This window comes from Amblyraja radiata, chromosome 19, assembly GCF_010909765.2.
Source record: "Amblyraja radiata isolate CabotCenter1 chromosome 19, sAmbRad1.1.pri, whole genome shotgun sequence".
NCBI classification, from domain to species: Eukaryota; Metazoa; Chordata; class Chondrichthyes; order Rajiformes; family Rajidae; genus Amblyraja; species Amblyraja radiata.
Window position 1 is genome coordinate 35,355,611 of NC_045974.1, and position 13,407 is coordinate 35,369,017.

The 13,407-nt window shown below is 42.8% G+C and overlaps 1 protein-coding gene across 1 annotated transcript in view; it reads right to left on the minus strand.

The window, feature by feature from the left end:
* Window positions 1–13,407, minus strand: part of ptprq (protein tyrosine phosphatase receptor type Q) — a 167,269-nt gene that overhangs the window by 18,746 nt on the left and 135,116 nt on the right. Inside the window, exons 53-56 of the mRNA XM_033038385.1 lie at window positions 10,767–10,793; window positions 10,124–10,205; window positions 6,192–6,282; window positions 280–356 (exon numbers count right to left, since the gene is read on the minus strand). Coding sequence (XP_032894276.1) covers window positions 280–356; window positions 6,192–6,282; window positions 10,124–10,205; window positions 10,767–10,793 — 277 coding nt within the window. The remainder of the gene's footprint in view (window positions 1–279; window positions 357–6,191; window positions 6,283–10,123; window positions 10,206–10,766; window positions 10,794–13,407) is intronic.

Consider the following 13,407-nt stretch of genomic DNA (forward strand, 5'->3'; position numbering starts at 1 on the left):
TAATTAGTTAATCAATCAATCAAATTGCTTAGACAAGGAAGTGAAACCCATGACATTCAAATAGCGAAGCTAACCTCTATCTGAAATCAAGAATCTTATCAAAAGGCAGACCCTTGGACATGTTTTGAGATAGGAAACCCACGTACATCTAATGGGAAAGAATAGGAAATCCACAATATATGTTGTATGTTTTGAGCATGTTTTTCTGTGGACATCAATTCCCAAAAGAATGTGCCTTGGTTGAACAGACTGTAGAAGTACGAGTAGAATTGTACTTACTGACACGTAGCTAGCATTGATGAAATCAGATCCTGGGACTCCAGCCTCAAGCATGAGTTTCACTCGGTTGTTATTGACTACAGAAAAGTCAAATAATAAAATTCATTTTTTTTGGCATAGTTTTGCAAATAATCTTTCCCAAATTATGCTGCTGGTCTTAACACGTGGAGCATGCTAACTCTGAACACCTGTTTCAAATGGTTTATATTGCAAAACAAAGTTACATTAGATAAGGAACACTCAGTTTTCTATCCTGCACACAGCTAATGCTTAAAACAATAAGGGCAATTCTTCTTTATTAAGTTAAAACTGAAATAGCGATGATGATGGAGACACAGATCCAGTCTCTACTCTGATAAGATCTTAGTCTTAGTTCATAGTCCATGACAAACACCATTGCCATCTTTGATCTGCAGCAGCACACTCACAATCACCCCTTAAACACTTTGTTATTCTTCTAGGGAGCACTAGAATGCAAGCAATCAGATTCTGCATATCTTACTTTTCAATTGGAGGGGTGGGGGGCACTACTGAAGAATGTTAAATTTGGATGAACAGTTGGATTGGATGACAAATCTTAAAAGCTATTAAGTATAAAGTGTCATGCACCTGTAGGTAACTGTTTATGTAAAAGACATTAAAGTTAGATTTTACAGTACTAAGCATATCTTACCGCAACAGATCTGGAGAAATCAAAATTGGAAAATATTAATTCCTGATGCTTTATCATCAAAATAAAATGTCATTATCTAAAACACAATTCATGCATTAACAACAATGTAATGGGTCTGTCCCACTTACGCAACTTTTTCGGCAACTGCCGACACCCGTTCTAAGGTCGTTGCAGGTTGCCAAAAATTTTCAACATGTTAAAAATCCAGCGGCGACCAGAACAAGATAAGACTCTTTGGGCGACTACTCACAACCATACAGGCTTCACCCCGCGACATGTCACCGGGGTGTCGCCTGTATGGTCGTGAGTAGTCTCCTCAGTCGCCCAAAGAGTCGTAACGTCTTTCTGGTCGCCGCTGGATTTTCAACATGTTGAAAATTTTTGACGACCTGCAACGAGCTATGATGGGTGCCGGCAGTCGCGGAAAATGTTGCGTTAGTGGGACAGGCCCATAATGTTATGGCAACACACACAAGATTTCTAAGAATGAGGTGATAAGAAATAATGATTCTTGGAATATTGACAGGATAGATGCAGCCAAGCTGCTTTCTCTTGCTGGAGGATCTAGAATTTGGGCAGGGGGGGGGGGGGTGGGGGAGGAGGGGCAGAGAGTCATATGGCAAGGATTTCTCGATTTTGGACATAGATGAGGAGAACTGTTTCTACTTACGATGTTGTAAATCTGAAATTCTTTACCACAGATGGCTTTGATGTTAATAAGATTGGTAGGTTCTTGGATACCAAGGGAAATGACAGATATACATGCTGGCAGGAAAGCGAAGGAGGTATGGCATCAGCTATAGTCTTGTTAGATGGTGGATTAGGTTCAAGCGGATATTTGGATTACTCTTATTTCTGATACTTTTCTGATAAAATCATCATATAACCATATAACAATTACAGCATGGAAACAGGCCATCTCGGCCCTACAAGTCCGTGCCGAACACTCATCAACCTGAAATGTTAATCCTATTTCTCCCCACAGATGCTAACTTGCCTTCTGAGCATTTCAAGCAGTTTCTATTGCGATCTCTATTCCTTCTTAAATCAAATTCAATTTAACACATTTTTCCCTTATTCCCCAAAGCATTTTCTTTCAATTCAGTAAAAATGCACCAATCATACACCATTTTGTTGTACTTTACATTGAAGTTTTCAGAAAATGTTTGGGGGAAAATGGCTGATTTTCCTAATTTGTTGTCACTGTAAATATTGCAGTGTTTAAAATTATTTCCGTGTATCAAGCACAGAACAATTGTGAGAAAATACTGTTGTGAAATATCGTTATTATTAAGATCAGAAATTAACTACTATCATCAAGATTTATTTGAAATAACCTGGGCTGTGGGACATGATTCATGGTAACAGAGTAATTTATCTAATCCTGTTTACCAAACAGACCTAGATAGCAAATGTGCTAACTTCATTCCTTTTCGATCTTGAATGATGAGACCAAATCTAATCTCCAACACAGATCTAAAATCAGAATAGCCAAGTTGCTATGCATCATGTCACAACAATTGCCGAGAAACTGGATTTCGTCTTGTGCTAATATATATTTATATATGCACAGCTCTAAGGCTAAAATGGGGTTCATTATAATTATTAGTACACTCTCACTTTAAAAAGATAATTGCCATAGTGCTCTTTCATTTAGTAGAATGTGACCTGCATATTTAAAGATAGCACATAATATGCATGCTGTCCAGTGGGAACCGGCCATCTATGTTAAAGCATACTGTTCATTGCAGTTACTATATTATACTAGACCAAGTGGGGGAGGAGGGGAGGAGAGAGAGAGGGTGAGAGTGAGGGGGAGAGAGAGGGGATGCTGAGAGGGGGGTGAGGTGGGGAGCAGGGAGGGGGGAGGGTGGGGAGCAGGGAGGGGGGAGGGTGGAGGGAAGAGGGTAGGGGGTGTGGAGGGGAGGGTGGGGGAGGGGATGGAGGAGAGGGGGGGAGAGAAGGGGGAGGGGGAGAGAGAGGGGAAAGAGGGGGAGAGAGAGGGTGTGCTGAGAGGGGAGGGGAGAGGTTGGGAGCAGGGAGGGGGAGGGAGGGTGGAGGGAAGGGGGTAGGGGTGTGTGGAGGGGAGGGGGTTTAGGGGAGGAATGGTGGGGGAGGGGATGGAGGGGAGGGGGGAGAAGAAGAGGGGAGAGAGAGGGGGGAAGGGGGGGGAGAGGAGAGGTGAGGGGGGGAGAGGAGAGGGGGGGGAGGAGAGGAGGGGGGAGGGAGGGGAGGGAGAGGAGAGGAGAGGGGAGGGAGAGGAGGAGGAGGAGAGGGGGGGGAAGAGGAGAGGGGGGGTGGAGGAGGAGAGGGGGGGGAGGAGGAGAGGGGGCGGGTGGAGGAGGAGAGGGGGGGGTGGAGGAGGAGAGGGGGGGAGGGAGGAGAGGGGGGGGAGGGAGGAGAGGGGGGGGGAGAGGAGAGGTGAGGTGGGGAGAGGAGTGGGGGGGAGGAGAGGAGGGGGGGAGGAGAGGGGGGATAGGAGAGGAGGGAGAGGAGAGGGGGAGGGAGAGGAGAGGGGGGGTGGAGGAGAGGGGGGGGTGGAGGAGGAGAGGGGGGGTGGAGGGAAGAGAGGGGGGGGGGAGGGAGGAGAGGGGGTGGAGAGGAAAGGGGGGGGAGAACCTAAAAACATTTTAGAACCAAAAAAGACACATTCTGCAAGCATTGTAGAGCCAAAAGAGACACTTTTTGCAAACATGTTAGAACTAATAAACACTTTTTGCAAACATTTTAGAACCAATAGACACATTCTGCAAGCGTTTTAGAACCACTAAGGACACTTACATTTGAGTAGACATGTGTTCAGTGTTATTCCCAGCTCAGAGAAACATGACCCTCTGCCTTCCTCCAGCTTGCAGACACTGATTGAGGCACACCACTTCCTGGTTTTATAGTCCCTCCCCCCTGCCACCAGCAGGGGCAGCAGAGAGAATGGGGAATTTTGTAAAATCATTAATATCTCTGTCATTTTTCATCGACGGGAAAAATCTTCGGCACACATATGGCAGAGGGGGGCTCTGAGCGAGGTGGCCCAAAATGACGGCCGTAGGTGGCGGCGTTCTCTCAGAAATCGCAGCACAGATGGCCAAAACCGGTCAAGAACAGACTTTTAGTAATATAGATGGTTGAAAATGGTATGTAGAAATCTGTGGCATGGGGTATTGGTGGTGGTAGTAAATAGGTGCAGGAGTAAGCCATTCGGCCCTTCGAGCCAGCACCGCCATTCACTGTGATCATGGCTGATCCTCCACAATCAGTACCCCGTTCCTGCCTTCTCCCCGTATCCCCTGACTCTGCTATCTTTAAGAGCTCTATCCAATTCTCTCTTGAAAGCACCCAGATAATTGGCCTCCACTGTCTTCTGAAGCAGAGAATTCCACAGATTCACAAAATGTTTTTCCTCATCTCTGTTCTAAATGGCTGTCCCCTTATTCTTAAACTGTGGCCCCTGGTTCTGGACTCCCCCAACATCGGGAACATGTTTCCTGCCTCTAAAGTGTCGAAACCATTAACAATCTTATATGTTTCAATAAGATCTCCTCTCATCCTAAATTCCAAAGTATACAAGCCCAGCCGCTCCATTCTATAAACATATGACAGTCTCCAAATGGGAGAAGCAGTGTTCTTTCATGGAGATTTCTATTCTACAGGGTGGCATAACTATTCCCAGTGTGACATGTGGCTCCCACTCACTATGAGGAAGTGGATCGTCGGTGCCTCTTATAGTGAGGCGCACAAATACTGTCATCAGAATCAGCATCGCTTGTGTTGAAAAGGCTAGCAAATAAAAAGCAGCATATCAGAGACGATACCAAAGATGGTCCCTTATTTCAAGTAAGGTTCACGACCTGCCATGTCACTTCCTGCTTGCTTTACCATGAGTGAAGATCAAAAAAAGTTAGTCAAAACCTTTTGATCCAGTTTCTGCCTGAGAAAGAAGCGATGAACATGTTGATGAAGTCATTTGTACAAATAGTGATGGGGAAATGGCACCCACACTTGAGTGAATCATACCTGGAACTGCGTGGTCCAATTTCCCAATGGACAGGACTTCAGCAGGAACATTTTCAAATCTTGTGTAAAATGATTTTTATGAGTATGAAAAATGGGGACAAATGGCTTCAGTTTCCAGGCATACATGGTTTTTTTAGAGATACAACATGGAAACGGGCCCTTCGTCCCACTGAGTTTGCACCAACCGGTGATTCCCGCACATTAACACTATTGTAGAGGCCGCCACACTATCCTACACACGCCAGGGACAATTTTACATTTATATCAAGCCAATTAACCTACAAACCTGTACGTCTTTGGAGTGTGGGAGGAAACCGAAGATCTCGGACAAAACCCACACAGGTCACGGGAAAATGTACAAACTCTGTGCAGCCATTGCCCGTAGTCAGGATCGAACCAGGGTCTCTGGTGCCTTAAGGAAGGAGCTCTATCACTACGCCTCTGTGCCACCCATTTGTTTATTTGTTAAACAAAAAATATTGATGCATTGTCTATGTAAAAGGTGATATCCTGCTTGAGTTATTGACTAGATTGCATAATTACAGGTAACTAATGAATAAAAATAAGGTGCAGCACAAGGGAGGTGCAAAACCAGAGAATGAATTATTCCGTATGGCTCCTGTGCACCTCCTAGTGGTTACTTTAATAGCAGCATTGGCAAAAACTGCATGTAATTTTCCCACTAGACCTCGTAACTGGGGAATAGTGTGTGGTCTGTGTGTATAAAAGAAATTAAAAACAACTTGCAAAAATAAAGAGAATGGATAAAATAACTGCAAGCTAATTCCTGAGCACTTCCAGATGTGGAAACATTTGATTTGGAAACCAGCATGTGAAAGTGGAGATGGAACTGATTTTTGGCATAACTCTGCCTGACTTGCTGTGACAGTTACGGTTATTCTAGTTTCAACTCCAACTAAGCAAAAGTTACGCAAGAATGTAGTCCAGTGAAATTTGTAAATATTTTTCTCAATACTGACCCATGTTCTTAGCAAAAAAGATTTCTCCAAAAGATCATTACCTGATGTAATTTAGCTTGAAGCTTTATTGATATGTACTGTAATTGGATGAAAAGTATTGCGAGTTGAACTTATAAGCGTGTCATTTAAAACAAACACAGTTTTTGTTTGGTCAGTTCAAAATTAGAATCAGTTCTAAATATTTTCAAGAAAATATATGGTTAATAGTTCTTCAAAATCCTGGAACCATATAATTTTATACAACTTACATGGTTTTATATTTGCAAAGCGATTCTTGGTTCGGTTCCAAGGCAAATCAGCATCAGATGATGTGAGTTCTTGGCCTAACTTGGGGAGATCCTGTAGAACAGAAAGTTTTTTAAAAGATTTATAAGAAATAAGAGCAACATTAAGGCTCCTGACCCTTTGAGCTTGCTCATGCTTCTTAAACATTCACTAAATCTGGTACAATTAACTTCCTGAATGGGTGTTGTACTTTGAAATTTAAGCCCTGTGATATATTATACTATTTTTAAAACATATTCTGTTTGCCATTTTTGTTTTAGCCATCATAAAGTATTGTCAAAACCAAGGTAAAGAGTTTGAAGGCCATAAGGTGGAAGAATAAATGGATGAGACAAGAATGTGGGGTGTGATTTCTTCATCATCAGCAAAGTACAGAAGGAATTATCAACATTACAATTAAGGAAAACATATCCACAACCTAATTATGAGGACCAAAATACAGGGCGGCATGGTGGCGCAGCGGTAGAGTTGCTGCCTTACAGCGCTTGCAGCACCGGAGACCCGGGTTGGATCCTGACCACGGGTGCTGTCTGTACGGAATTTGGACGCACACCCCCCCCCCCCCCCCCCCCCCCCCCCCCCCCCCCCCCCCCCCCTTGACCGCGATGGTTTTCTCCGGGATCTTTAGTTTCCTCTCACTCCAAAGACGTACAGGTATGTAGGTTAATTGTCTTGGTGTATGTGTAAATTGTCCCTAGTGTGTGTCGGATAATGTTAATGCGTGGGAATCGCTGGTCAGCATGGACTCGGTGGGCCGAAGGGCCTGTTTCCACGCTATATCTCTAAACTAAAACTACAGCCTCATCCACGCATGTACAAGATGAATTGGAGAGGTGAACTGAGTGGGACTGCTTCCAATACCAAAAAAGCTTTTGACTGAGCCTGGTAAAAAGGAGCCCCGTAAAACAGAGATCACAAGGGATCAGGGTAAAACACTTCTCTGGTTATAGTAATGACTAACATTGTTCATCAAGTTCTATCTCAACACAGTTTAATCCAAAGTTTAAGCAAGCCAAAAGATTAATTCAAATTTATTATTTTAAATTTGAAATAATCTGAAAGGTCTCGACCCGAAACGTCGCCTATTCCTTCTCTCCATAGATGCTGCCTCACCTGCTGAGTTTCTCCAGCATTTTTGTCTACATTCAAATTTAATATGTATTTTATCTGTAATTAATTATTACAATGCACAACATATAAAGCTGCCAATGGAGGTGTCAGCCATTTTGGAGACTGGAGAGCCATTATTTTGTCAAACGAAAGATGTACGCACATAAATATATCAGTTTACACTTCAATTTTATTTTTAAGAAATGAAACAATCCCATTAAAATTAATTGGTGCATGCTTGGTATGCGGTGGATGCTTTCCATTTTCATGAGCTGAATCAAACTGCCTGACTGCATGTGCTCACCAAACATGGAAGTCCGAGATGAGCTGGAATTCAGATTCCAGTGCATCTCACCCCCTGCTGTTGCTCGTCTTAACATTGAGCCCTGAAACAGAGCACTGACATGCTGAGGTCAGGAGTCAAATGCTTTTCACATACAACTCCTCATCTTTCTGCCAGAGATAGCTGGTGACCTCATTTAAATAGGGTCACCAGTCCAGTGGAAAAAAGGTAAATGTGGGTAAGTGTTTAAAATATTTTACTTTGTTTTAGCTTGTATTTAACCATTTATTCATGTTTTAAGGTGTTTTTGAATTTAATCTGTCAATTCTCTGTAAAACATTTAAAACCAATGCAGAAGCCTTTTGCAGTGGCAAGCTGACAACGGGCGCCAGGATGTTAATACACATAACCTCAGCACTATGTTGTCTTGGGTCTACATGCCATTTGGAGGCCGCTGCCTTTCACAGGACTACTCAATTGTTGCAGAGGGCCACCTTGTCCCACCGTCAGCATTGGGGGGAAACTCTGGGAGGGGTGTGGAGAGTGGGAGTCCAGGTGGAATAAGACATCTAAAATGATTCAAGTAAAGAGTTTACAAGACTCGCTCATTCAGGTCGCTCATCAAGTAAAGCTAGCAGCAATATAGGCCCTATTCCTCATCAGACATGATTGATGATGAAACAGGTAGGAGTTTGACAAGAATACACTTTTACAGCCTATGAAACCTAAGAGAAGGAAAATGAACCAGAGGTCAGGGGTTCGTAGGACTATTTCCCTGAACAAAGGCCCTATGATTTAAACCAAATCTAAATGTCTACACAGAAAGATTTAAATACTGCTTGTCCTGATGAGTAGGAAAGAACTGCAGATGTTGGTTTAAACTGAAGATAGACACAAAATGCTGGAGTAACGGAGCAGGACAGGCAGCATCTCTGGAGAGAAGGAATGGGTGACGTTTCAGTTCGAGACCCTACTTCAGTTACTCCAGCATTTTGTGTCTATCTGCTTGTCCTGATGCTTCCTCCTAGTGAGAATATACGTTACACATTTTAATTTCTCTTCAAGGCGCTTGCTTAGTGGGACAGGTAAATGTGATGGCTTGCTTTTCATCTGGCTGTCTCGAATTGTAAGAATGCCTTCTAGTGGGAGGTCACATCAAACCCTGCAGCTGCCAGCATCATGTCCAATGCCATGGTGATTGGCATTCCCAGAGTGCTCTGCTGCACATCTAGTGTCACCACAGGATGAGGAGCTGAAATTTGCACTTGTCCTATGAATTTGCAACCCCTTGCACTGTATTCCAGCTGCGACTGGGCACTCCTTCAGCATGTTCGCTGATCTTCATGAGAAAAGAACTGAGGGCAGCAGTAAGTTCAAAGATGTCTTGGCTCAAAGTTTTCTACATTTGTTACAGTCGGACAAGAAAGCATGATGCAGCTAAAACCTAAAGCATCTGAATCTGCACCCTGAACATGCAGAGGAGCCACCCCAATTAAGATGCTTTTTGTGGAGCTTCCAATGAAGGTAGCCCTGGAAGCATCCTACAAAAAGAAAATAACATAAAATCTTAAATATGAATGCAGTAATGCTTATTTACCCACCTCTTTTCCCAAACAATACAGAGCAAAATGTATCTGTCCTATTTAAAAAAGTAATTTTCTTCTATTTAATTCCTTTTATCTGCTCCTTGGCTTCATTATCCCTTCTTAAGTCTTGAAGAGGCCTGAATTTCCCCATGGCCAAATTTGCTTACTATTGCAGGACTTGAAGTTCAAACATTGTATAATTTCAAGCTAAGGTGGCACGGTGGCGCAGTGGTAGGGTTGCTGCCTTACAGCTCCTGCAGCACCAGAGAACCAGGTTCGATCCTGACTACGGGTGCTGTTTGTACGGATTTGCACGTTTTTTTCCGTGACCTGTGTGGGGTTTCTCCGAGATCTTCGGTTTCCTCCAACACTCTAAAGATGGACAGGTTTGTAGGTTAATTGGCTTGGTCCAAGTGTAAATTGTCCCTAGTGTGTGTAGGATTGTGTTAATGTGTGGGGATTGCTAGTTGGTGCAGACTTGGTGGGCCAACGTGCCAGTTTCTGCACTGTAACTCTTAAAACTAAATTACAAACACGGGCTGCATTGAATAGCAGCCTGATGTGATGAAATTATCTTGTTGCTTTGCAGAAGAGCAGAACATTTAAAAAGCTAAATCAAACCTTTGCCTCGTGAATACTCACAATGACACCCCAGCAAAAAAATGTCATTATAGGGTGGTCTGCAAGGGATAAGCCTACACTGACACGGTTGGTAAATGATTCCGATCAGGTTGCCACATATAGAGAAGAATCTAAATCAGTGTAATATTACTAAATAAACAACAGACCTGGTAACTAGGTATTGATTATCAAGGCCAGTGTTCTTATCGGTCTAAAATGCACTAAACTAGACATGAATTGTGACATGCAAAGCTGCTAAATTCTTGGTGTGTTGTGACAACTGTTGGAGACATACCGTAAATTCTTCCTGAAATTTCAGGTTGTTGTTAACACACAGGTCTTCCACATGTTGCAGGAATGATTTCTTGTTAATGGGCCTGGGTGCAGATTGAAGAGAAAAAAAAGGACAAATTTAGATTAGTTTTGTTAGGATTCACCACCTCTGTGTGGGTTATTCTGCTGATAAGAAATAAGAAATTCATCTTATTGCAGCTTATTCTCGAATAAGTTCTTATACATTCTAAATAAGCCATAAATCGTTCTCATAAAGCATTTTCAAATGTTTGGAAAGAAGTTTATCGATACAATGAAATGATTTATATTTATTTGCAGATAATTTCTAAAACCTTAAATTCTTTCCTGTAATTTGGAGGAAATGTATGTAATCGAAATATCATGATTCTAATGGTGACATGTTTCTTGTGCTCGAAAGGATTTAAAAAAAAGCCAGCTTTGTTTCCAAAGCTGAAACACAGACGTAGGAGTTCACTCCAGAGGGAAACAAAAAGCCATTCTCCAATTACCATGCAATTGGTCATGCTTTTATGATTTATACTCTGTTTGGAAGTCTGGCTTTTAATCTGACAGAAAATGGAAAAGAAATCACAGATCAGATTTTATCAGACTACGAACAAAAAGACAAAGTTGGAACTACTTACTTGAGAGATTTCCTATAACTGAGCAATCTGCAATGCAAAGATTTTGTGAAGTGTTATATAAGTAGTTTATGTTAGTTTTAACTATTTAGGATATAAACGGAAATTACATTATCTGCAGTATATATAATAAATGTGCATCATGAAAATAGATGGATTATATCCTCTTTTTCAGTTTATTTATTAATTTCTAAAAAACTTTTATCTATACAAATTCTGTGTAAGATATAACCAGAGCATATTTTGAATATTGTTTTATAAGTAGGATGGAGCTTTTTACTTAATTATAAATGACTAACATTCATTTTCTATCGCTAAGTTTTTAATTTGTGAATTTGTTTAATTGATATTAATGAATAATTCATATGTTTGCATTACTTATGATGTGTCATTTTGTTTGCTCTGTGGTCTGAATTACAGTTTATCATTCACATTAATCATTAAAGTTGTAGATAAATGCACATCAGTGAATCCCGTATAAATGTTATTATTTTCTTCCTGTGATGTTCACGTTAAATTAAAGCATGGTACTTTGCATCAAAATGGATTCGTCAATTATGCAAAACTACCCAATAAAGAGTTGAACAGTTTTTATTCATTAATTTAAGCGATCTAGACATCATTGAAAATGCCGACATCTATTGTTTGTCTCTCATTGCCTGCACAGAGGAGGTTAAAAATCAAACACATTTGGTCTGAAGTCATGTTCTGGCAAGATCAAGGTAGATATCAAATTTTATTTCCTGAACCACATTGGTGAATCAGGTGTGTCTTCATAACACTCTGGATGTTTCAGGGTTACTTTTACTGGGACCTTCTTTAATTCCAGGTTAATTGAAGATCTTGAATTTAAATTGTCCTGCTGCCAGGTCCATGGCAGATGCATCTCCTTGGCCCTACACTCGTCCCTGGAACAAGTACACCTACGTCAGGTGATACCTCTTCGTTCAGCACCATAATTCCAACCAAACTCCTGGACCTAGGAATTAGCACCCCTTTTGCAAATGGATCCTTGACCTCCGAACTCATAGAAAGCAATCGGTAAGAATAAGTGCCAAAACACCCACCATCATAATTCTCAACATTGGTGCCTTGCAAGATGTGTTCTCAATCTCTCAATATGTTCTATATGCCTTCATGACCGTGCAGCCAAATTTTGCTCTAACTCCATCCACAAGTTTGCAGATGAAACCACCACATTGGGTCACATCTTGAACAAGAAGACAGAGTACAGGGAAGGCGAGGGACAACTTAGTAATATAGTGTCAAGACAACAATCTCTCCCTCAATGTCAGCATTGAAGCAGCTAGTTATTGACCACAGGAATCAGGGTGGTGTACAGACCCCACTTAGCATCAATTGTGCTGAAGTGGAGATGGTCGTGAGCTTCAAGTTCCCAAGTGTAAATATCACTAACAATTTGTCCTGGACCAAATATATCGACATTATGGCCAAGAAAGCACACCGACGTCTTTACTTCCTCAGAAGACTTAAGGGCCTGTCCCACGAGCATGCGACCTGCATGCGGCAAGCGCGACCAAACCGGAAGCGGGGGCCGCGCGGAGGTCGAGTGAGTGACGTGATGTTCGAACGAAATCCGCGGGAAGTTCGCGCGTGACGTACGGCGACAAGACGCTGCGGGCCGGCAGGCCGTTGCCGCGCGGAATTTTTTAACACGGTCAGTTTTTCGGAGCCTCGCGCGATGTCGGGACCAGCTCCGCACAACTCCATACGGCTCCGGCAATCGAAGTGGGACCGGCCCTGCGAGGCCGTACGGCTCAAGCGACCACGTTAGGTCGCGCTTGTCGCATGGAGTCGCATGCTCGTGGGACAGGCCCTTAAGGAAATTCAGCAATTCACCAATTAATCATGTCAATTTCTACAGGTGCATCACATCACAATGCATCACACCTTCATTTGGCAACTGCTCTGCCCAGGACTGCGAGAAATTGTAGAGAGTTGTGGATGCAGCCTGGTGTATCATTCAAACCAGCCTTCCACCCCTATCAATTCCACCAACACGTTACACTGCCTTAGGAAAGCAGCCAACATAATTAAGCCCGAGCTGGACATAAAATGCTGGAGTAAGTCAGCGGGTCAGGCAGCATCTCTGGAGAAAAAGAATAGGTGATGTTTTGGGTCGGAACCCCTCTTCAGACTGAAAGTAGAAGTGTGTGGAGGGGGGAAATAAACTGGAGGTACAAAAAAAGCTAGAACACACCAGGGCTGGCAACAAATGACCTCAGGAAGGGTGCAGCCTTTAATGGGCCATTGTAGGCTGGGGAAGGTGGGATACAAGGATGTGGCCAGTGGAACTGATAGGATGACTAGGAGGGGGAGGCAGGGGGGGGGGGGGGGGGGGGGGGCAGTGAGGAGAGAATGTGGGACATACTTCAAGCACCCTTACACCCCGGTTATTCTCTTTTCTCCCCTCTCCTTATTAGACAAAAGACACAAGAGCTTGTAAGCATGAACCATCCAATTCAGGAACGGGTTCTTCCAAGCTGTTACTAGACCACTGAATGGACTTCTCCTTAGCTAAGAGTGTAGCCCTGATATTCCAACCTACCTCATTGCGGCTCTTGTACTTTTCTTTATCTGCACTTCGTCCACAGCTATTACACTATATTCTGCAATCTTTTAT